The sequence below is a fragment of the Dasypus novemcinctus genome, chromosome 6 (genome assembly GCF_030445035.2).
Source record: "Dasypus novemcinctus isolate mDasNov1 chromosome 6, mDasNov1.1.hap2, whole genome shotgun sequence".
In the NCBI taxonomy this organism is placed as follows: domain Eukaryota; kingdom Metazoa; phylum Chordata; class Mammalia; order Cingulata; family Dasypodidae; genus Dasypus; species Dasypus novemcinctus.
The window spans coordinates 11,158,856-11,184,768 of record NC_080678.1 but is presented as its reverse complement, the minus strand read 5'-3'; the positions used below and the strand labels follow the sequence as shown (position 1 = coordinate 11,184,768).

The following is a 25,913-nucleotide window of genomic DNA, read 5'->3' as shown; positions in this document are numbered from 1 at the left end:
TGACAATGTAAAACATAATCTTCCCTTAGATGTGGTCAGCAAAGGACAAAGCCACAAATATTTCCTCCTGTCAGGACAACTGAGAGAAAAGAAAAGCGACCAACTCCAAAATTAAAATCAGCCACTACTCTGCTTGAGTCGACAATCTTACACTAAGAGGTGGAAACAAAACAAAAAAAGCACTATTAGACAAAAAGTAGTTCTTATTTTATACATGATTTTAAATTTATGAAAATTCATTGTGTGCTGACTTGGGAGATGAGCCAGCAAATTGCTGTTCCTTTTCCAGCCTTACTCAATAAAAACAAAATCCAAAAGGCAACACCTGTCTCCTCACCACCAAAGACTAAAAGAGGCCTTGGACTCTGATTGTGGGGCTTCTGCTGGAGGGACCAGCTGTTTTGGGCTGTGGGTTTTATTTAGTGAACCAGATTGTTCTCTCTTTATCTTTACGTCAACATGGCTGGCAGCTCAGACTTGTGCTCAAAGGAATGTGTGCTTCTGAAGGCAGCTGTGGGACTAAATGAAAAGTCATTTTCTAGATGTCAAAACAATAAGCATTAGTTATTTTAGGAGGTTTGTGGATGCCCATTAACATATGCTACTGAAGACACATTCAGAAAGTCAGTCGAAGAGCAATATATAGTATCAGCACAAATACTCCCAAGAAAGAGGCCTCTGGTACATTCCATTAGAGGATAAATCTTTGGCCTAGGCAGAAGTGAGGCGTCCTGCAATTTCCAGTCTTTCCCCTCTCCACGCGCCTTCTTGCCAGCTAAATCCTTGGGACTATCTTGGGAAAGCAAAGCCTTGGTGGACTGCTCCCTGGGGGTTGGGACAAGTCTCCCCACTGTTGACTGAACCCAGACAGCAAGACGAGCTGCACTGCCTTTCCAGGGCAGGGGCTCCATCCCCAGGCCAATGTCGGGGGTCAGGGGTTGTCAGAGCCTGACTCCTCCCTCTTCCCCCCAGAAGACACTTCCATGCAGAGAGAGGTGTGGGAAGTGGTAGAGGGATGGAGCAGAAATGGATTCTTCTATACAGTCACCTTATGGGAAATTGGGGAGAAAGAGAAAAGCCCCGACCTCTCTCTGCACACACAGTAATCACAGAAGACTGGAAAAAACACAAAGACAATGACTCTGAACATCCTGGCACTCTTCCTTCTAGGCTATTTTCCTAGTGCCTAGCTTTGGAGCTTTCGGCTTTCTCAATTCAAGTCCAAAACAACCTGGCAGCTGTCAGACCCTCCTTTATCTTGTTATCTGTTTCTTTTTCTTCTCTTGTGGCATTTTTCTTCCCAAATGAGAGAAAAGGGGGAAAAGCGTTTAAAGAAAAAAAAATTAATAAGGGAGACTGGAACAGAAACCATGTCTCTAACATCTTCTAGACATGTCCGTATAAGCAAGTGCGTTCACGGTCACACACAATGGACGTTTGGAGTTCGCTTGTCTACTTAAACAACTAAAGTTTTTTTTTCTGGTTCTATTTGGAATGATAGCCTTAGTGATAAATCTAGAAACATATTTTAAATGAGATCATCTTAGGAGATAAAAGACAGGAAAACCACAGAAAGTCAAGTATGAACTCAAGGCAAAACCGACACTTGGAGGTTGAACCTCAAGTCTTCATTTCCAGCCTCCACCTTTCTGCTGTATTCCCGATTCATATATATAACTGACACAGAACATTTTCGCTTGGCCTTCCCATTGCAAACTCAATGGAGACGAAACCTCTCTCATTGTGCTCTCTGTCCTCCTACCGACAACTGCTCATGATGGTATCAGTGGGTAACAGATTGCCCGTCCGCGGGTGTAAGCTGAAGGGTTCTATTGGCGACACCTCCCTCATCCCTATCACCGGTCTTGTCTCTTCTGCCTCCTCAACCTCTCTTGAATCTGGCCAATCCTATCAGAGGCCTATTTTCATAAGTGAAACCTTCAACTACAAGTCTCTAACGAATCTTCTTACTACCTGTATATCAGTTTTCCTACCAATCTTCCTTCCATTCTACCATCAGAGACTCTGTCTAAAGCATAAAACTGAACACATTATTCCCCTGCATGGAAATGTTCTATGGCTCCCAATTTTCAGTGGAATAAAGATAAAGTTCCTTAAATCGAAAGGTTTCATACCAAATTTGCCTCTCTTCTTTGCCTGTTATTAAAGACCCAATTGAATTATCACCTTAGTGAAATAGCCACCAACCAGTTAAAACTAACCACTGCCTCCATAATATTCCAACAGTACTTGGTATGCACTTCTTATTGTAGCAATTGTATTATAACAATAATTTTTAAATGCCTTTCCAGTAGAATTAAAATGCCAAGCAATATGCTTTTATTAAACATGTATCCCCAAAACCTGACAGTGTCTGCACACAGAAGGTGCTTAGTAGATATATTTTGAGTGAAGTAGTAAATTCTGGATGACACAATCTAAGATGCTGCATTGGTTACACGATTTTTTGAAATACAAGATGCTATATGAGGCTCTAAAGGGGCTAGGAGAACAAGAAATATTCCTCACCCATAAGAGCTTTTATAATCAACATGAGAAATAGTATAGATTATAATTTAAAAAGTAATATCAACTATAATTTTTCATATCAAGATATTAATGTGTTGAACCATATTATTAAATAGATTAATGTTGAACCATCTTTGCATTCCTAAGATAAGTACTGTTGGGTTATACAGTATATTTAAAAATATGTGCTGGATATGATATGTAAATATTTTACTTAGGCTTTTTGCAACTATATTCATAACAAAAACCATGCTGTAATAGTGACTTGTGTATGCTCTTTTTTTGGTTCTCAGGAACCATTTGTTCCTCATAGGTTTGAAAAAAATTTACCTGTTAAAATTATTTGGGTCCAATGTTATTTGTATGGGTAGATTCTTAAAATACTATTATTAATATAGTTTTCTATATAATTACATTTTTCTATTTTATTTTGAGAACTTACATTGTCGAGAAAATGGTTGTTAGTGTTTATCATATACTCATGACTTTTAAATCTGTAATAAGATTTATGTCCTTCATATTCCTGATTTTGTTCACTTATGGATTTTTCTTCATCACTTTTATGTTTGGTCTGTTTTATTAATATTTTTAAAGAAGTAGCTTTTGGTTTAATTTCTCATTTTTTATCTTCATTTCTGAGAAAAGCATATGTAAATCTCCCACTCTAGTTGTGAATTTATCCTTCCAATTTTTTCAATTAGTGCTTTATATAATTTGAAACTATTTTGCTAGTTCACAGTCTTTACCATATTGGTAAATTGTTCCTTTTTATCATTAAATAATGACCTCTTTTATCCCCAATAATGCCTCCCCCCCCTAAGGTTTAGCTTATTTGACAACACTACTACCTTAACAGCTTTCTTCAGGTTAAAATTTATCAGCTATATCTTTTTCCATTTCTTTACTTTAATAACCATTCTGTATTTTGAGTATGATTCTTGTAAAAATTACATAGCTGGGTTTTACTTTAAATTCTAAGCAAATAATCTGTTTTTATTTCAGTAAATGGATTCAATCTATTTACATAAAATGTGATTTCTGACATATGTTGACTCATTTTTATCTTATTTTGTGTTTTATATTCACTCTGCTGGTTTATTTCTTTTCCTTTTTTTTCCTGCCCTCTAGTAGGCTGATATATTATTTTCATTCACCCTCTATTTATGTGGAAGTATACTTTTTTCCTATTCTTATAATGGCTCCTTATCAAAATCTCAAGTTATGCAGCATTTCTGTTTTTCTCTTGTACAATACTAATTCCTTTAAATGTTTTTAATCTATTTTTCCATCTTGTTTCAAACCACTTAAATTCAGTCATCATTGTCATAATTATTTTAAATAACCTATATAGATTCATTCGTATATAATTACTTCGTTTACCACTGCCTCCTACATCTTACGCTTGTCCGTGTGTTCAGTTTCCTTCTTAAAACATTTCTTGGTAGATACTCTTTGGCAGAATCTGTGAGTAGTAAGTTCTCTTGTCTTTGTATGAAAATGCTTGCTTCATTCTTGTTTTTGTGAAAATACTTTAACTGAATATAGAATTGAGGTGGATGATCATTTTCCCTCAGTTTTCTGAAGGGTTTGCTAATGAGAAGTCTGCAGTCAGTACAATTGTCATCATTTTGTACACACCCTCTCTTGGCTGGTTGTAAGATTTTCTTTGGTGGCCTGCAGTTTTGGTCTAAGCCATCCTGGGCTGGGTTACACCTGGCCTCTCTTCAAGACCCAGTCACACCTGTTTTCACTTCAAGGACATTCTCAACGCATGCCGTTTAAAATTGTCTTTTCCCTATTTTGTACTATTTTGTCATTCTGGAATTCCTCATAGAGATTTATTGGACTGTTGTATTCCATTCTCTTGAAGACATTTCATGTTTCCTCTGATTTCTCTATTTTCCTGCATTCCCAGAGGTGTACATCCTCTCATGTCCCTTGTTTGGCGAAGTTTGCCTAGTAGCAGCTCTTTTCGTTATATAGTTTATAAATTTTGATTTTGGACTCACCCTCAATATTTTTATTACTGTTTTTTTGTGTGTAAAAACCTCCTGTAACTTGGGTTGTAGAAATATCCCCACTGAACTGTTGTGGGTTGGCTTCAGCCTGAGGTCATGCGGGTTTCACTTTTGGGGACAAATTTTGAGGCCAGTATATGGGAATTCCATATTACAAATCTGTACACCACCACACCCCATCCCCAACATACATGCCCGAGGCAAGCTGGGGTTTCGATTTCTCTATTTTTATGATATCTTTGTTTCAATCCAGGACATCTAGCAGATAACTCTCTTTCTTGCCCCTTCTCTGGGCCAGTGGCAAGAGTTTTCATCCCCCTTTCACAGGGGAAGCTGTTTCCTGGGCACCCAGCTTCGGTGGGGTTTGCAATCGCAGGCACCCACTTCTCCCCTTTCAGGCCCTTTGGCACCAGGCTGTCTCCCGGTCCTAAACTGGCCCTCCTCACAAACCAACTGCTCTGCAATTATATTCTTTGTTTCTGCCTCTTGGGGATTTTTCCAACTCTCTTTCAAAGCTTGACTGGGCAGTAACAAAATTTCTTATATTACATTTAGGATTCCTACATGCTTTCTTTGGGTTGGGAAAGCTGCATCGGCTCGTTCCCCCACAGTGCCGGAAATCTGAAGATACCAGTTTACAAGCACCAAATTCCAAATGTATGACAAAGAAAAAAAAATGCTGGCATCATACAGAGTGAAGGAGAAATTACTGCAGGTAATAATGGCTATTTGATGAAGTTTCAATTATATATGTAAAACCTTCCTCTAACTTTATTCTTTTAAAATAAGCAACCACATCTCTTTAGAACAAACAACCCTCCTAGTCCTTGGAAGGCAGTGACGGTGTTACTCCCTTGGAATCCCTGTATTCACGCATGGGACTGAGCTTAGAGGGTGTGCAGTAAGAGTCTGTTAAATGAACAAATAAAATTATCATTTTGTCCGAATTACATATAGAACTTCCAATGCCAGAATGGTTGACGGAAAGGTAATATTAAAGCAATAACTGTGATACGGAGTCATACCAACACTGTGTATCGACTTAAAATAAGGAGGCTGAGCGGAGCCAGTTTTCCTTTGAGTGCCTTTAAGATATTTCCGAGTTAAACGTGGCACAGTGCAGCCCAGGTCAGACTGCTTTCGGAGCCACCCTGGAGGCTGGCTGGCTCCTGGGCTTTTAGGAGGGGTCTGTCCAGCCGCCATCACACAGCCCTGGGCAGGGGGTTCCACGGTCAACTTGCAAAGAAGCCATGCCCCCACCACTATCCTGGCACATACCCGGCAAAGGCCAAGTTTTTCTGGAATTATAACATAAAGCTGAACCCTAAGTGACTCGCAAGCTCTTTTATTGGGCCTAAGGTAAGAATCTGGGCATGTGGCTTGGCTCAGGATTAAGTGGCTACCAAGTTTAAGCAAAGATTTGATAGTACAGTATTATAGTGATCCAAACATGCAGGAATTACCGTGTAATTTCGAGTGAGGGAGACATCAGTGCCATCTTGCAGATAATGGGTTTCCGTGAAACTGCTAGCAATGAGACCTCTGCGGAAAAATAAGAGCAACATTAAACCATGAGTGTGGAGTTACACTGATATGTTGCTTGTGAATGTGCAGGCTGGCGGCAGCATGGGATACAGCCCAACACCCTCCTTATTGGACAGATAATCAATCAGGCCTCCAAAGGGCTATCCAAGTTATCTTGGGAGAATCAGGGAGAGATCCGGGCAGGCAAGATTCAGATGAGTGTGCTTTGAACAACACATATGAGCCTTCTCCTTCCCGCCCCCCCCCCCCCCTTCTACAAATAATACAGGCAGATTTCCAAGTTGGGGAAAATCACACACTTGGAAATCACAAGGCTCTGTAGACTAGAATGGATGGCTAAGTCCAGTTGGGAAAATAATTTTGAACATACAGTACTGGCTCCCGCTGGCTCTCCCACAAGGAAAGAACCAGTTATCAATATTAAAATGTCAAAGAAGGGATGAGAAGGACAATGAAACAATTAAAGCAGCACTGAATGAGCGAGGAAAAATGATTTGGGACATAATTTCTAAGATAAACACGAAGAATAATCCCTGTTTATCTGAATTAAAATCGCATGCAACTAAAATTGTACTAGATCTTTATCAGTGATAGCAAAGCATGGGTTTATTTAGGATTTAAATGGTTTTGCACCTTCTTAAAGAACCTGCACTATTTTGCCTATTCAACATAACCACAAGACGGAGCGGGTGTGGCTCAGGGGTTGATTGCCTGCTTCATTTGTATGAGGTCTTGGGTTCATTCCCCGGTACCTCCTAAAAACCCCAAAGCAACAACAACAACAAAACACAACCACAAGGAATATTTCCTGTGTACCTACTATGTGCTAGGTGTGGGACTAATTGTTGAGATTAAAGTAAAAACAACACCAATTCCTACTCTTGAGCAAATTGCAGCCTGGTGGGGTAATCCCATGTGGAGATGCTGTCACAGAACAATTGGGTGGCCCAGGAAAAGGGCCCCAAACAATAGAGCAGGAGTAAGTCAGACACCAGAGGTGCTGGGAGGAGAAGAGCAGCCCAGGTAGAGGATAACAAGACCAGGCTTGAAGGCTCTGGAATCTGAGGAGCCAGGTTGGTGCCAGACAGTGGAGGGCCCCAAATGGAGCTTGGATTCTATCTGCCTGAACAGTAAGGAATCAAGAGATTCCTCTGCAGGAGGCCTAGTGGGCAAGAACAGTGATGTCTGCCCTCCCCCCACCCCATCTTTAGAGGCAGCTTATCACGCTATGAGAGACTCTGCTGGGAGTCACTCAACTCATGGTCCAGAGATGAATGTGTGATGCAAGCTAAGCCAATCTCAAATCTTCCCCGAAGCATGTTTTGGGCTGGCACTTCTGGGGAAGAGGTCTTTCCTCTTTGGTCTCAAGGCTCTATGAGTGTGGCCACAGAGCTTCCTTCAGCCTGGTCCCTGGCTTCCAGAGGAAGCAGGCTAGAGAGGAAAAAGCCATCACACCGCTGGAACAAAGGGCAAAGGGGGAAATCTTCCAGGACCTCCTGGGGCTAGCTCTACATCTCCCCTTCTTCAATAAAGCCCCCTCCTTTGCTTCAGCTGGTCTGAATTGGGTTTTGCAACCAGAATGTTGATTAATATGGTAGGGAAGGAACAGAAGTGGGGATGATGCAAATGTGATGGAAGGAGAAATACCTTCCTTAAGGCCAGACTTCTTTAGACCCTCCCAGAGAAGTCCAGAATTGAGGGTAACTTCTGTTTTATGTGGATTCCAATATATTGAGGATATGCCTGGTTTAAATCAGACCCTTATAGCAAGACTGAGGTACACTACTTGATGGCAAGCCTTCCAGTTGAGTGTGCCAAAAACATAAAACACAATCTTTCACACTCACTAAGAAGGCACATGGATTCTCCTTGTCTCTACACTTTTCCCTCTGCTCTGGGGTATATAAATCATGCTGGAGAAGGCTGAATTTCCGGAAGACATTGGCTCTCAGACCACATATTATTCCTTCCAAGTGGTGGAAGGTTACAGAGGCACCTAGGAGAGAACTCTGGAGAAGGTGGCTTTGGTTACCTGCATTCATGTGGCAGAGTCCTCAGAAGGCATAGGAGGCACTGGTGTCCTTAACCAGGACAGCTGCAGGTGGGTGGTAGAAATGAATGCGCCTGAGAAGGGGGCATTCTTCCCAGAAGAGTGGTTCTGAAGGGAGCAGAGTGATTGGATGTGGAACTCAAGAGATGGCTGTTTTGATGAAAGGGGCTGGGGAGTGAGTCATCAGAAAGGGAGGGGCTGTAGAAATGGGACAGAGTGGGACAGTGAGTCCAAGCTGCTGAGGAATAGGTAGAAGGATGCCCAGATCACAGGGGGTGGGGCCAGAGGAGGAGCTGGAGTGTCTGTTGCTGGCATGAGGTGGGGTCTCCAGGAGTACACTGAGTCATGTACCTTCCAACAGACACATGTTCTTAATTCTTATCTGTGCCCCTGGCAAGTATAAACCCATTGTAAGCATAAGCAGGACATTTTGAACATATTCTTTTTAAGTTAAGGTGTGGCCCAACTGAACAAGGGTAGTTCCTACACATTTTGGGGTCTTATAAAGAGAAGGAATCGGAAGACAGAAATTTGGGAAATCCACACAAGGATGAAGCTGGAAGTCAGTGCAAATCGGAAGAGCCAACGAAAGTGGAGGATATTGTCATGCGAAGGAAGTTCCAAGGAATCCCAAGGATTGTGGCAAGCCAAAACCGGAACACTATTAGAAGCAGGAGAAAGCACGTCTTACTGATACTTGATTCTGGACTTCTCCTAGCCTCAAAACTGTGAGCCAATACATTCTTGTGGTTAAGTCAGCCTATTGTGTGGTATTTATCACAATAGCCTGGCAAACTAAGACACCCCTCGTCACCTCAGTTTTCTTGACAGAGGAGGAGGATTGGTCAGCTTCAAGATCATAGTGAAAGGAGAAGAAAGGTCAGGCATTTGGAAAACCATCCCCCGACTTAAACGCTCACCTTCCAACTGTCCTGCTATAATTTAACAAACATTAATAATTTTATTTTATCTCTTATCTTATTAATAACCTAGTAATTCCATTCTTAATATTGGATCCTTAATACTGAACATAAAGGGGAGTAACACATGGAGAAATCTGTAGAACAAAGACACAAAACTTAAAGACTTCTAACCAGGCTTAACCCAGTTAGATGGTGTCAAAGGAAAAAACTTGTTTCATGTATGAACGATATGGGAAATCCATCAAGAAAGCTGGGGATTAGAAAAGATTAGCTTTTGGTAGACGACTGTCAGCAAACTTCTGCAGAGAGTAATTTTGGGGTTTAACAGCAGCAAAATTAATTATAAGGTTGTGAAATGTGACTCGATACAGTAAAACGAAGACCAATGACTATTTTCTTTTGCCTTAAAAAAATCTACTTCTTTTCACTGTTATCCAAATATCATTTAAGTTAGACAGAAATACAAACACAATCATACTGTGAACTCTAGGAGAGTTCTTAAATACTATTGCATGCTTCTGTTTGTTGAAAGAGGGTGAAACAAGGGCTCAGCTCAGCACTGGCCATGCCCCAGTACAGCAAAGGCATTGAATGATTTGTGCCTTCTGAAGATTTTCTCATAAAGTCAGGAAATGTTGATTTACAGCTCAGGTATAGTACCACTACCTTTGAGTATTATATCCTTTCAAAACACATCATAAGAAGGAAGAAAGGGGAGCAGAGGGACTGCTCTAAGCCCTTCACTCGTATCTCATTTGATCCTAATAAAAGCCTCATGGGATTCTACAAAACATTCCGGAAAGAACTGACACCAATCCTGCTGAAACTATTCCAAAAAATCGAAACAGAAAGAACATTACCCAACTCCTTCTATGATGCCAACATTACCCTAGTACCAAAGCCAAACAAAGACATCACAAGAAAGGAAAATTACAGACCAATTTCTCTAATGAACCTAGACGCAAAAATACTTAACAAAATACTTGCTAATCGTATTCAACAACACATTAAACGTATTATACACCATGACCAAGTGGGATTCATCCCAGGTATGCAAGGATGGTTCAACATAAGAAAATCAATCAACGTAATACACCATATAAACAGATTGAAGGAAAAAAATCACATGATTATATCTATTGATGCAGAAAAAGCATTTGACAAAATACAGCACCCTTTCTTGATAAAAACACTCCAAAAGATTGGAATACAAGGAAATTTTTTGAACATGATAAAGAGTATATATGAAAAACCTAAAGCCAATATTGTTTACAATGGAGAAATCCTAGACTCCTTCCCTCTAAACTCAGGAACAAGACAAGGATGCCCACTGTCTCCGCTCCTATTTAACATTGTCTTAGAAGTACTTGCTCGAGCACTGAGGCAAGAACCAGAAATAAAAGGCATTCAAATTGGAAAGGAAGAAGTCAAAATTTCATTATTTGCAGATGACATGATCCTATACATAGAAAACCCTGAGAGATCCACAACGAAGATTCTAGAAGTCATAAATGAGTTTAGTAAAGTCGCAGGTTATAAGATCAATGCGCAAAAATCAGTAGCATTTCTGTACACCAATAATGAGCAAGATCAGGAGGAAATCAAGAAATAAATACCATTCACAATAGTAAATAAAAAAATCAAATACTTAGGAATAAATTTAACTAAAGAGGTAAAGAACTTATACACCGAGAACTATACAAGATTGTTCAAGGAAATCAAAGAAGACCTGAATAAATGGAAGACTATTCCTTGTTCATGGATAGGAAGACTGAACATTATTAAGATGTCTATCCTACCAAAACTGATCTACACATTCAATGCAATCCCAATAAAAATCAACACAGCCTTCTTTAAGGAACTAGAAAAACTAACTATGAAACTTATTTGGAAAGGAAAGAGACCCCGAATAGCCAAAGATATACTGAAAAAGAAAAACGAAATTGGAGGAATCACACTACCTGACTTCAAAACATACTACAAAGCTACGGTGGTGAAAACAGCATGGTATTGGCATAAGGAGAGACACATAGACCAATGGAATCGAATTGAAAGCTCTGATATAGAACCTCACATATACAGCCACATAATATTCGATAAAGCCACCAAACCCTCTCAACTGGGAGAGAGTGGCCTATTCAACAAATGGTGTCTGGAGAACTGGATAGCCATATGTAGAAGAATGAAAGAGGATTACCATCTCACACCTTATACAAAGATCAACTCAAGATGGATCAAAGACCTAAATATAAGAGCCAAGACCATAAAAACCTTAGAAAGCAGTGTAGGGAAACATCTACAGGACCTTGTAATAGGAAATGGATTTATGAATATCTCACCAAAAGCACGAGCAGCAAAAGAACTAATAGATAAATGGGACTTCCTCAAAATTAAAGCCTTCTGCACCTCAAAGGAGTTTGTCAAGAAAGTAAAAAGGGAGCCCACACAGTGGGAGAAAATATTTGGCAATCATATATCTGATAAGAAACTTATAACTTGCATATATAAAGAACTCCTATATCTTGAAAATAAAAAGATAAACAACCCATTTAAAAAATGGCAAAAAGACTTAAATAGACACTTCTCCGAAGAAGAAATACAAATGGCAAGAAAGCACATGAAAAAATGTTCCAAATCTCTAGCTATCAGGGAAATGCAAATCAAAACTACAATGAGATACCATCTTACACCCATTAAGATTGGCAGCTATGAAAAAAACAGAAGAATACAAGTGCTGGAGAGGATGTGAAGGAAGGGGAACACTCATCCACTGCTGGTGGGAATGCAGAAGGATCCAACCATTCTGGAGGACAGTATGGCGGTTTCTCAAAAAACTAGCCATAGATTTGCCATATGACCCAGCAATACCACTGCTGGGTATATACCCAGCAGAACTGAAAACAAGGACACAAACCGATATATGTACACCAATGTTCATAGCAGCATTGTTCACTATTGCCAAAAGTTGGAATCAACCCAAATGCCCATCAACAGATGAGTGGATCAATAAAATGTGGTATATACACACAATGGAATACTATTCGGCTGTAAGAACAAACACACTACAAACACATGTGATAACATGGATGAATCTTGAGAACCTTATGTTGAGTGAAGCAACCCAGACATTGAAGGACAAATACTACATGACCTCAATGATATGAAATAACCAAGCTGCCCTAGATAGCAAGAGACTGAACGATAGGCTTACAGGAAATTGGAGGGTGGAGGAAGGATGTGAGCCGATGTCTGCAGGGGTGGAATTTAAGACGAGATGGTGGTAAGTATGAACACAAAGAAGAGATAAAAGGGGGGCAAGGGGTTGCCTTTGGTTGGGGCTTTGCGGGTTTGAGGGTGGCTGGGGAGGGATGGATGGGTAACATTGCCCAAAAGTGGGGGGAGGGAGGGGTAGCATACGAACACAGGAGAGGGTCAGGTGTTGGTGGAGAGTAAAATGCCGAGAAAATCATATCAAAATATAATAAAAAGGGTTACCTGTTAAGAATGCTCGGAGGGGAGGGTCTGATGCAGGACGGGCTCCTGGGGAATGTCTAAATGCTCATTCTGCCAGAGTGGGTGACACCATGGGGTAGAAACCCAAGTAGTGAGAGTGGGGGTGGACCCACATCCTGGGGAGGACTAATGCCATCAAATAGAGGGAACTGTATCCCTCAAGAGAAAGGGTGGCTCCCAGGGCATTGGGGCAGTTGAGCAAGTTAGGCCCTGAACACTATTCCATCTATATCTGGAAGTGGCTCCTCGGGAAACGGAGGTTGGCTGTCACTGTGGGCACCAAGGTGGAAGGGAAAATGGACGTTAAATGTGTGGAACCAAGGTAAATGGGGGGTAAGAGAGGAGTTTCTTGAGAGTACACAAGGATGGATATAAAACATGTAATATTACACCATAAAATATAGGAGATAACAGACTGATAATGTAAACCATAATGTAAAACATAGGATAACTAAGAATGTAAAAAACTGTGTATCCTAAAGTATGCACCATAATGTAAGCACAGATGTCACCTTGTTAGAAAGCTAGTGTCTCAGACTCTATACATCACGTTAAGTAAATATGATGTGAATAGGGTGTAAGAGTAGCACTGTGGAAGGGAAAAGGTTTTGTGGTGGATGTATGGGAGTGCTGTACATTATATATATGCATTGCTGTGGTCTAGGGCTCCTGTGAAGAGAAGCTGAATAATTAGGGGGGGAAAAAAAAAAAAAGAAAAAGATAGGATGCAGAATTTTTTCCAAGTAAACACGTGTTCTTTATCTAACCTTTAAACCCATCGCTATATGCCATTCCCTAGTAAGGGACCCTGACATTATATTGGGCTTCAAATTTCGGGGAGTTCTGGATCACAGAGTGTTTCAACAATGGCAATGGAGGGATACTGGTATGGGATGCCATTGACAGGTGATATATGGCTGACAGGGAGCTGTACAGAACATATGTCCAGGGTGCATGGTAATGTTTGGATATACTCATAGTGGTAACAATTAAAAACCACAGCAGGGGGGGGTACTGGGTTCCTGGCCAGTGGTGCTCTGTCGTGGTCCCTAGGGGAGCAGCGACAGTCTCCCAGGTGCAGCGGCGGGGACCGGGAGGGATTAAGGGTTCAACAGTGAGCCCCTGATGCTAATGACTATGCATGTGAGCTGATAAGCCTAAAATAAGAACAAGGCCTAGAGCAACATTGTGCCTGGGAATTTCCTCCTGTCAGCCTTCATGTTACTCAAATGTGGCCAGTCTCGAAGCCAAACTCAGCATGTAAATGCAATGCCTTCCCCCCAGCGTGGGACAGGACACCCGGGGATGAGCCTCCCTGGCACCGAGGGACCACTATCAACTACCAACTGATGATGCAACTGGAAAATGACCTTATACGGAAGGTTCAATGCGGATCAGCAGAATATCCCTGTCTACATAAAATAACATGACTTTAAAATGCTGTTTGACCTAAAGTAAGGGGGAAATGGAAAGGAGAAATGAGTTTATATGGCTACGAGTTTCTAAAAAAGAGTCTGGAGGCTGGCAGAAGGATTGCCCTTATGCACAACTGAGCAGAGTCAGAGAGACAGATAAAGCAGATACAACCCCCAGATATTGGTTCCTTTGAGGGCTAAAGAGACCCATGGGAGTTATGGTCATGGCCGATGGGGTTAACTACCAGGGCAGATGGCCCCTCTTTGGAAATGGTGTTTATGTGTGATGAATCTGGACTCAGATGGGATCTCCCTTCATAAGACTTTCATGCTAATGTGCTGGAGGTGCAGTTAATGTTGGGGTTTAAGATATATTTAGGGGATTTGAATCTCTGGACTGACAATGTGATAGCCAGGTACTGAGCCTCAACAGACTCCAGCACCTACAATCTGATCTATTGGACTTACCACACTCAGCTAAGATGGAGTTGAAGAAGGACAACCACCACACCATGGAGACTAGAGTGATTACAACTGAAAGTGGGAGGATTGCATCCAGCATCCATGTGGAATCTGAGCCTCCTCTTGACATAGAGGTGCAATGGACACAACCAATCCAATGTCCACATAGAAGAGGTGGCATTGGATTGGGAAAAGTGGACATGGTGGCTGATGGATATGGGGAAAGGCAGGAAGAGATGAGAGGTGGAGGCGTCTTTGGGACATGGAGCTGCCCTGGATGGTGCTTCAGAGGCAATCACCGGACACTGTATATCCTCACAGGGCCCACTGGATGGAATGGGGGAGAGTATGGGCCATGATGTGGACCATTGACTATGAGGTGCAGAGGTGCCCAAAGATGTACTTACCAAATCCAATGGATGTGTCATGATGATGGGAGGGAGTGTTGCTGGGGGGGGGGGAGAGGTGGGGTGGGGGGGGTGGGGTTGAATGGGACCTCACATATATATTTTTAATGTAATATTATTACAAAGTCAATAAAATAAGAAAAAAATGAAAAAAATAAATAAATAAAAGCCTCATGGGTTAGATACTGTTTTATTCCCAACTGAAATGAGGAAACTGAGGTACCTAGGGATATATGGCAGAGCCCAGTGAGTTTGGCTTTAGAATTTGCTCTTTGAACCAGCGTGGGACACTTCTTTCACAGGCGATCCAAAGGATAATAACTAAAGAGTGCTTGCTGCTGGGATTGTGCTAAGTGCTGGATAAACGTGTGTGGAGGGGAAGAATGAGTGAATAACGAATGAGTGAATGAGTGGGCGGTGAATGCTGTAGGCACATCCCCCTTTTGTCTAGGTCTGTCTCCTCCTGTTTTAGTTTCTGGCTGTTAACCACAAATACCGTGCAATGGACTGGCTTAAACAACAGGAATTGATTTGCTCGTGGCCTTGGGGCTTGGAGAAGTACAAAATCAAGGCATTGGCAAGGCGATACTTGCTCCCTGAAGACTGTGGGGTTCTGGGGCTGGCTGCTGGCGATCCTTGGTCCTTGGCTTTTCTGTCCCATGACAATGCACAGGGTGATGTCTTCTCTGTCACACAACAAAGCACATGGCAGCATCTTCACCTTTTCCTTCCTTTAGCAGTCCTGTTGGCTTCCAGCTTCTGGCTGTTCCCTCTGGCCGTTCCTCTCTGTGACCTTCCCTCTAAGGCCTTCAGTGATAGGATTAAGACCCATCCTGATGCCGCTGGGCCATACTTTAAATGAATTAACCTTATAAAAATGTTCTATTACAAGGGTTCACACTGGCAGGAATAGATTAAGTTTAAGGACATGTTTTTCTGGGATACATATCTCCAAGCTACCATACTTCCCAAGCCTGAATGAAACTGAGAAGGCGCTCGGTTGAGGCTTTCCAGGATATGTGTGCAATTTAAAAGATGCTGGGAGTCAAAGACCCCTTGCGAAAACTAAGAAAGGCAATAGATAATGGCTGCATTGGAAATGTGACAGCAATGAACCCATTTCCTTTAGATTTCCCAAAAGAGAAAATCCAATTAGACGGATTCTCTTCTGTCAGCAGAATTCTCTTATGTCAGGTGAATGCATAATTTCATGAGAACATTTTTTCTCAGTTTATTAGATTAGCTGACTGAGCAAAGTATTCTATTCCTCTCTAAACCAGAAAATTAAGTATATTTTTACTGTGTATTGATTTGGCTCTTTTCCATTCATTTTAATGCTATGAGTGACACTGAAATATCCTCTCATTTGATCAACATTTATTGTGCTGGGTGTTGGGAATGATACACCAAAAGTTCCCCAACTGGTTGGTCATCCTACTCTCAACTTATATGATTTAGTTATATAGTTAGGATATGATGGATTACATTAAAATGACATTTTATTCCCCCAAACATGGGAAGGCAGGAAGAAATACCTCTTCACTTTGACCTCTGAAAGCCCTACTTATCTCTCTTCCTCCCCCCAGCGCATTCATAAAAAAAAAAAAAAAACAACTTATTTTTTAAAGATACATAGATCACACAAAATGTTACATTAAAAAATACAGAAGGTTCCCATATACCCCACTCCCCACACCCTCCCCCCCTTTTCCTACATCAACAACGTCTTTCATTAGTGTGGTACATTCATTACATTTGATGAGCACATTCTGGAGCATTGCTACAGAGCATGGATTATAGTTCACATTACAGTTTACACTCTCTCCCAGTCCATTCAGTAGTTTATGGTAGGATATATAATGTCCTGCATCTGTTCCTGCACGATCACTCAGGATGATTCCAAGTCCCAAAAATGCCCCCATATCACACCTCCTTTTCCATCTCCCTACCTTCAGCAAATCCCGTGGCCACTGTCTCCACATAATGATATAATTTAGTCTAATGCTAGAGTCACAATAATTCTATAGTAGAATACAAGAAGTCCACTCTAATCCATATTTTATTCCTCCATCCCGAGGACCCTGGGATGGTGATGTCCACTCCACCTCTCAATCGAGAGAGGGCTTTGATCCCACATGGCTGGTGGATGGGACTCTCGTGCTCACAGCTGTAGAGTCTCTCAGTTCCTTGGTGTTGAGGTTGTCCATCCTCACCTCCCTGTCAGGTGACCTGAGTAAGTCCAACAAACTGGAGAGTAGGTGCTGCAACACCGCTGAGGCGCAGGGCCCAGCTGACACATGGACAGTCCAGAGATTCAAGTCTCCTGGGCATACACCAACCCCAGTGCCAATCACAGGGTCAATAAAAGGGACAGAAGAGGCATGTGTAGAGAAGTCCCATGTGAGTCCAACTCCACCACACTCAGGAACAAAAATTCCAAAGTAGGGCCCATTGGCAGGGCACCGAACCCGGATCCAGCTGCCATAACCATAGGACCTGTGTATCTATCTCCATAGCCCTCAGAAGCACCCCTACCTGGGGTTGTATCTACTTTGGCTGTCTCAGATCCTGTTGAGATATGCGTGTGACCTCTCTGATGACCTCCTGCCTAATAATGAATTTTCTTAGCCATATAAACTCATTTGTCCTTATCATTTCCCCCTTTCAGGCAAGGTCTTTTTCTAGCTGCATCATCACTTTGTGTTCTGCCAGGATTCTGTTAGAGAACTTCCCCTGTTCTACAGAGTATTTCTTGTTTACTTGTCTTCCTCGTACACTGAGATGAGCCTAATGGGCAGAAACTACCTCCCTCAGCCTAGCACAGCACCTACCACAGAGTAGGTGCTTAAGAAATAAATGGATGATAAAGACAGAATAATTATTATAGAAAAGCAACCCCAATGTGGACAGAATATGTTGAAACTAATTGGATCAATTTTAAATAAAAGACAGTTTGAAATTGCTTTCATCGATCATGGAGGGGGCATAGGACAGGGACAATCACATCTACTTCCTTGTTATTTCAAGAATTCCACATGCTGCCAGGTCATCAGGATCAACCCTGACAACTTGTGATCAATTCTAGAACTCTTTAAATGAGAGAAACAGGGAAAAAAAGCTGAAGGATTGGCATCAATTACTTAGAATATGAAAAAACTAATAAATGATGTGCCAACTTTTTCCTATTATTTCTTTGAAGCATAAGGGTATGGTCTGGGATTTAATTATTTTGTGCAACATACTCATCCAAAAGTGTCACAAGACAGCTCTTGTTTGTCAATTACCTCCAGAAGGCACTGCAGACACTCTTTGCAATTAAATAGCACATGCGGTGGAGGCTTCAGTGGTCTCTTCTTCCTAGCAGACCTGGCTTGGTATTCAAGCTAAGTAGCCAACCCAGCTTTCTATTCAACGTAGCCAACCCAGTTTTCTGTGGAAGACTGACTTCACCAAAATTTATTAGCCCACAAATTACAAAATCGTTCGCATATAAATTTGGATAATGATTTTCTCAGAGGATTTGGAAATACAGTTATGAATGCTTTCATATGAGGGATCAACTGCCTGGAGTTTTAACAAAACACAGCACAGGATAAAACTTACAATTAAAAAAATCATGATCAGTATTTTCCCAGTTACTAGAATGAATATCCTTCCTTTGAAAATTATCTTTTCGCAACCAGGGCTACATAAAAACGGAGAAAAGAGGGAGAGGAACACCAGTATACACCCAGACTGGACTCAACATTTCCTGAAAGAAGTCACTCTGGTTTCCCACAAAAAACTCTGGACAGTGAGAATCCTGGAACTCAATATTGATACCACGGGATCTTCTGGACTCTCTTATTGAACCATCAGACAGCTGTTGAGTGATTCTCTATGAAACCGATGCATTGAGATATGAAATCAGAAGAGGCTAATGAAAAAAAAAAAAAAGAATCAAGGGGATCTGGTGTTTCCCTTAGCTTGACTTTGCTTGAACTTCTTTTGGGGCATGGTCTCTGCCAACATGCATGCTTCGAGTTTTCATTATGGAGTAAGGCATCTAGCCTGATAAATAACTTATGTCCAGAAACTTGATTTTGGGAGTGAAAACAAACCAAAACCATTCCCATCCTCATGTTATCATCGAGGTTGGTGACGCCATCTTCCTCCTCACTACTGTCTATTGTTTGCTCACAGTGTGGCTGGCCTTGAACCACACGCTCTTTAAATGTCCCTCTTTACTTTATCTCAGCAGAAGTTCTAGGAGATAAGAGCTGCTAACTGCCTAATTAAGAAGAAGAAACACTCAGAAAGGTTAAGGGACTTGTCTAAAGCCACACAGCCAAGTCCCTGGAGACTGAACTTGGCTCCCTTTGGCTCTAAGGCTGCCTCTTCCTAATCACTGGTCAACACCACCTTGCCAGGAAGAAAGGTCGGCACATGCTTCTGAAGTTCTGAAACATAAGCAGCGGCAAATCATATTCCATATTTTTCTGAAGTATTTTTTAAAATAATGCTGGAACAAATAGATGAAAATGGGGCTTCTGTTGTTTCTCTTAGTACTCAATTGAATTTACTTACAAAACCCAAATCATTTTTGGTTGTCATTTCAGCATTCTGGGATCCTAACTATTTAGAACTGTACATCTGTAAGGATAATGAAGCATTTACATTCCATTTTCTTTTGTTATTTTCCTGTGCTAATATACTCAAAGTGATCAAAACAACTTATTTTTTTCCTGGAATGAAAAACAAAAAACAAAAAAACCTCCCTTTCTCCATCACTTATTTAGTTTCACAAACTATAATAAATAAAACAGTTGAGACAGCATTTTTGAAGCTGTAAGGGACAATTAAGTTTCCTGCAAATTAAAATACTGCTTCTATTATAAATCACACATACACAGAATTTTGGAAAAAATCATGTGATCTTTACACAGATATGTTATTACTGTCATTTGGAGCTGGTCAGATGATCTTATCCATTTACGAAATGAACAGATTACATATGCCACCTTTGACCAGTTTAGACTCCTTGGGAATATCTTTAAAGCCAGGAGGGTTAATATGCCAACTGCATTTTCAGCTGAAACATGAAAACAGGCATAAAAAGATGGGATGCCTGCCCTGGCAGCACTCCTGCTCTCATGTGATGTGAACCTTCAAGCTTTGGGGTACTCTCTCCTCTTTTTAATGACCATATGTTGCTTGGAAATCTTCTTGAATGTGGTCGTCCACCCTGCTCCAGGCTGCTGCTTGATACGCTGTAACTATATTCAGCATCTGAGATTTGTCAAGTTTAATTAGCACAACCTTAAGAAAACCCGGGTTTGTAAGACAGAGAAAGAGTTGAAAACCCAGTAAATCATTATTTCCAAGGGCAAGTAAAAGTCCACACTCCCTTCTCTCGGACGGGACCACAAGGGTGGGTCTCATATGTTAGCTTACGCTGCCTCTCCAAGCATTCCTGGGAACATGGGTAAAAACAGCCATTTCTCTTTAGCTTCTGAATTTTCCTCCTTCCTGCTAGCTGTATCATTTGATTTCTTACTAAGGAAAAGCACTTTTTATGAATTATCTTATTTAACTTTTATAACAACCCTAGTGAGTAGGTGTATGCTTTGAGTTGAAGGACCCAGGCACCGAGAGGTTACATTACTTGACCAGGGCTGCACAGCTGGTACTGTGTCGGCAGTGGGACTTCAGAGCCCAGGCTCCTATGACTTCCCTTAGGCAACAGTTGTATTCTCTGTATCTTAATTTGCCTTTTCTGTCTATCTCTGGTTAAGCAGACAAGGGCATTTAATAGAGACTTCTGTCTTTGACAATAATTATAAAGAATTTGCAGTTTGGGTAGGATAGGTCTTTCCATCTCCCATTTAATGCCATGGGTGCAAGACTTAAAGGGGCACTTAGGAAATGTGTGAGTCAGGGTTTAGATGATGCCTCTGCACAGAAGAGCAACTGCCTAAGTGCATCATTTTCTGTGTATCAGTACAGGTAAGGCTGCCACTATTTCATACCACAGGTGTGTAAAAATGTCAGTAAATCAAGCAAAGGATCAAGCCCATTTATATTTATTCGTTGGTGCTAGAGATGATCTAAATACAATCAAGTAGTCTTTTCACCAGAAGCAAAGTCAACTGTCAAGTCATTTTCTAATTGTCCACCCTCGCCCGGGTTGGTAAGTGGTAGCTTTTAACTGCTATTCTTTGAACGCCAACATGGTCCGTGAGAAGGCAGGACATGCTACGGTTATCAGGCCTTTCGATCTTTACAATAACACCGTGAGATTGGTATTATGGACATTTCATGGATATAGAAGTCAAGGCTCAGAGGCGTTAAGAAATTTGTCTAACGTCACAGAGCTAGTAAGTGGCAAGGGATACAGACTGTTAGATGTAAAACATATCTTAACACCCAGGCTTTGGCTATCACTTGCATGTGGGAAAATATGCCTTCCTCGACCCCTGTCCAGCAAAATTCTTGGTTGACTATTCTAAGAAATGCACGTACCTAATTGAATAATGGAATACAGAGCACGAAGGGATACAAGCCAAAGGAAACGCCTCTCCAGCTGGGCTGCGTGTGAAGGGCCCTGCAGGGCTCCCATGAGGGCTTCTGAGGCCGCTGCCCCACTCCCCTCACCTGCCGACTGCTCAGGTGGCTAGATTCCTAAGTAATAAAGATTCAGAGACGATGACAAATCGACCTTTATGATATGTCTTTGGCAGCCATGGTGGAGAGTGAATTTGGTTTCACCATTTCCTTCCGTTGTGACCTTAGCCATAAGGTTTAACCTCGTTGTTCTAGCATTTCCTCCCTGAAAGTGGGAATAATAATTGTGCTGCCTCCTAGGGTGGTTGAGAAGAATAACAGGTGCTGAACACGTATAAACACGCCAGGCGCGCGCCGTGGGCGCCCTACGCGCCAGCGCTTAGTAAGCCGTGGCTTCTGCCCGCCTCCCCACCGCCTCCCTCGGCCTCGTTGCTCGCCTTCCCAGCCTCCCCCCACCTCGTTTTTATTCTTCAGCCCATTCCAATCCCATTTTCCACACAGTAGCTGGAGGGAGGGTGTTAAAACAAAACTCAGGTCGCGTCCCTCCTCTATGAAAACCCTGCGCTGCCTCCGTCAGAACCTGGGATCAGAGTCAAGGTCCTCCGCATGGACGGGCCCTGGCTCCCCCGCCCGGCCTGTGGCTTCTTCAGTTCCCCAAGCCGCCCCCCCTTCCCATCTGGGTCTGGAAGCGTCTTCGCTCTTTCTCTGCCTGGCCAACTCCTAGGAACCCTCATCCTACATGACATTTTCTGGAACGAGCATCCCTGCTTGTCCCTGTCTAAATTTGGTTTCTCCCAGGTTCCTCAGTGTGTTCTTAGCACTGGGATCATTTGTTTTTCGTTTGCTCACGGGGCTGTTTGGGGGGTGTGCTCCCTGGTAGGGCCTTGTTGTCTGGTTCCCTCTGTGTCTCAGCCCTTAGACCAGAGGCCGGGACTCAGCAGATGGTCAATACCCATGTGTTGAATGAAAATCCAAGAATGAGAAAAATAAGTCAAAGGCACTCATAGGCAGAGAGTAAATATTGTTTGCTGCTGTTTTCGTGTATGAGAAGCTGCTTCCTACTCCAAAAACCCACCACCAAAAAAAAGTAACAAAAACAAAATACCTGACAAAAAAAGATACTTTGACTCTAAAGAGTCCCACCACCTAGAACATCTCAGACCTTTAGTTCCTACTGGGGAGCAAAAAACATACTTTCACATATCTCTTCAAAGGCCATTTAAAAATTTCTAGCATTAAAACAAGTTTAGCCAAATTATTTGAAAGCACTAAACCAAAAGACCTTTGATCCTTGGAAACAAAGCTTTCAGCCCGAGAGTAAAGCGACTGGTTTGGCGCCCCTCCCCACACCAGCTGGGCACTGAGCCTGCCTTCCTTCAGTGGCGCCTTCTGCCCTGCCCAGGGCTGGGAGTCCAGCAAGACTTCAGGCCTGCGACCTGCTGAGCTGTGTCACAGGAACCTGGATGCGTTTGAGCCCCGTTTCCCCACCGGGTTTGCTCAGTGAAGAAATTGTATTAACTGGTGCTCGGAGGCCAAAGAGGGGCTTCCCTGGGCTCGGCGGAAGCTGTCCAGGCGGCTCCCATGCAGACTCGCGGGCTGGCCGCTGGGTGCTCCTAAAAACTGACCTATGTTGAACCAAGCTTGTAGAACGTGGGTTGGATCAAATTTGGTTCTTTCTGCTCAGTCAAAGACAGTTACGCTCTGCAAATTTCCCTACTACCTCTGCCAAGAGGTAGAGGCTGTGGGAGATGGGGGCAGGGCAAGAGACCCTAGCTTTCTAAAGTTTCCTAAACCGGCCCTCAGCGCCGCCTAGATCCTCTCGCTGGGCTACCCAGCAATGTGCGGGCACTTTGAAGAGGATGTCACGTTCCTCTTCAAAAAGGGCCACCTGAATGGGAAGCGGGGTGTGGAGAGCCAGAGGTAGTTGGGATGCGTCCTTTCCCAGTGATGGCCCACTGTCGTTGCCTGCTCACGTCTCTGATGCCAAGTCAGAGGGTTCCCAGAACAGCCACAGATGTCCATCAGCGCCAAGCAGCCACCAACGCCCGTGAGACACGAGCACGCTGATGCTCACGTGGGACTGCTCACGGCAGCCGCAAGGTGGAAAAAACCCAAGAGTCCATCAGCAGGCGAGTGGCTAAACACAACGTGGCTAATCCTGAGATGGAGCACTACCCAGGCAGAAAAACGGACGAAGCTCTGCTGTGTGCTACGACACGGGCGAACCCTGAAGGCATCGTGTTGAATGAAAGAAGCCAGGCACAAAAGGACAAATACTGTAGGATTCTACTCACGTGAAACATCTAGACCAGCAAATTCAGAGAGAAAGTAGAACGCGGGGGTGGGATGCGGAATGGGGAGTCACCACCTAACTGGAGCAGGGTTTCCATTTGGGGTCATGAAAAAGATTTGGTAATAGATGATGGTGATGGTAGCACAAAATTGGGAATGTATTTAATACCACTGAAATGTACACTTAAAAATGGTTAAAATGTGAGATTTTGTATTTTATGCACGTATACGTGTGACTACAATAAAATTAAAAAGAAAGCACGTACCTTTGACATAAGGAAACTTTTCCTTTTCTTTAGTTCTTCAAGAAACGCTCATATCCAAGCTGGATTTTCTATTTCCTAGTAACTACTCCCCAAATGTTTAGTCGACTGACCACCTGATCAGAACCTGAGCTTTCTTTGTACCTGGAAGGATTCTGCATTTAGACCTAAAGCTGTCAAGAACTCTCAGAGGAGTAGCGGCAAAGGAAAGACGCCCATGCAAATGGGCCAGTGATGGATTTCTCTCCAGGATCAAGGCCATTCGATCAATAACCACACAGTTGGGCCGCTGAACAACTTGCCCCTCCGCGTCCACTCTCCAAGGGTTCACTAACACTTTTCACAGCACCTTAGTTTCTTATTCATTTCTAGCCCCCTATGGTACAAAAGAGTTTGGCTAATTCTAACACAAGCACTTAAGGAGTTTAGTCAGAACAACGATGGGAATATTTTATGTTTCTTTCATTATTCTTAGGATAGGGCAATATGAATTACCTTGTTGATTTAGTTAAGTAATGCAATACATGACAAAATATTGCCCTAGGTCATGAAAAAGAGAGATCTTTAATAAGCATCATGGTCTCAAATTGAAAAATTAGTTAAAAACCATGGCAGGGATAATTAGTTGGTTCATATTTGATTGAAGCTGTAATCCATTACCATTATGAAATCTTTCAAGTTCATTTGCTTTCCAGCATTCTAATGTATTACTTGAAATGCATTTTTAAAAAGCTGCTGGCATTATGGCAATGACAAATCTTATAGTGCTAAGTGTTAAAAGCCTTTTTCTTCTAGCTGTAGCTTCTCTGCTGCTGTCTCCAAGATGTCCTGGGTACTGGGCAAAAACGGATGCCTACTTGACATAGAGGCCCAGAACATTCCTTCACTTCTCTCGTCTGACTTTGGCCAGGAAAAGGCAAGCACACTTCCAGCGTTTCTGGCTTCCCAGCCATGGATCTGTTTCTCAGATGGCAACCTTGCGGTTTCTTTAAAAAAGTAAAAACAGAAGAATACTTCCTATCAAGAGCCCAGCAACTAGAATTCAGAGGGGATTTATGGTTTCATTTTCACACCACAATCTTGCACGCAAAGTTGGGAATTGGGATTACATCATGTGTGCTGCTAAACTCATATTCTAAAAACATGCTCCAGAAAGGAGGTCCTCATTAAAAGCTGAAGTCTTTCCATGTGTCTGGGGAAAAATATAGCAAAATATGTTGAGAAGGAGGAAGACAACAATTTAATGATTAAAAAATGCAATTTATAACGATCTGCCCCAGTAATCGCGCTCAATAGTTGCATGAAAAAAAAATATACCATAATCATCTACAAGCCTATTGAATTAATCAGTGCTTCTTTGGGGGTTCAGAAAACAGCTACATTGTTAAGTTCACTCCTGGATGTTAAAAGGCAGGAAAAGGATCAAATGAGAAGAGGGAGAAAATGTCAAGTTAGCAGCTTTCCTATTCCCATGTGGGTGGACATTCCCCAAATTAAACAATCACGTTTCAACTCTCTGTGGCCAGAGCATGATTTTGCCCAGGACATGTGAGTCTGGACTCACTGTGAGATGGCCCTGGGGACTTCTTATTAATTTTGCTGCGAGTGACCAAGGCCCTGTGGTCATACGTTATTTTAGAAACACAGGCTGAAGTGTGGCGGGGTGAGCTGACATGATGCCTGGTGCCTGTTTAAATTTGCCTCAGAGAAGGGGAGCAGCTGACGTAGCAAGCGTGGCAGTCTCGATGCCTGCCGACCCCGGTGGTGTCAGCCAGGTGACCTCCCTCTGTGGGGCGTGGGCCGCCCTGTGCCCGGCAGGATGTCCAGCAGCACCCCTGCCCACTAGCTACCCAGGGCCAGGGGCAAATCCCCGGTCGTGCTGACCAAAGGCCTCCAGACGTGGCTAACTGTCCTGGGAGGGGAAAACTGCCCACTGCGGAGAGTCGGTAGAGG

At 42.5% G+C, this 25,913-nt stretch overlaps 1 protein-coding gene across 1 annotated transcript in view; it reads right to left on the bottom strand.

Moving 5' to 3' along the window:
* Positions 1 to 25,913, bottom strand: part of ADAM12 (ADAM metallopeptidase domain 12) — a 377,451-nt gene that overhangs the window by 132,605 nt on the left and 218,933 nt on the right. The window contains 1 exon segment of the mRNA XM_058298149.2: positions 6,011 to 6,089. Within this exon segment, the coding sequence (XP_058154132.1) occupies positions 6,011 to 6,089 (79 nt within the window).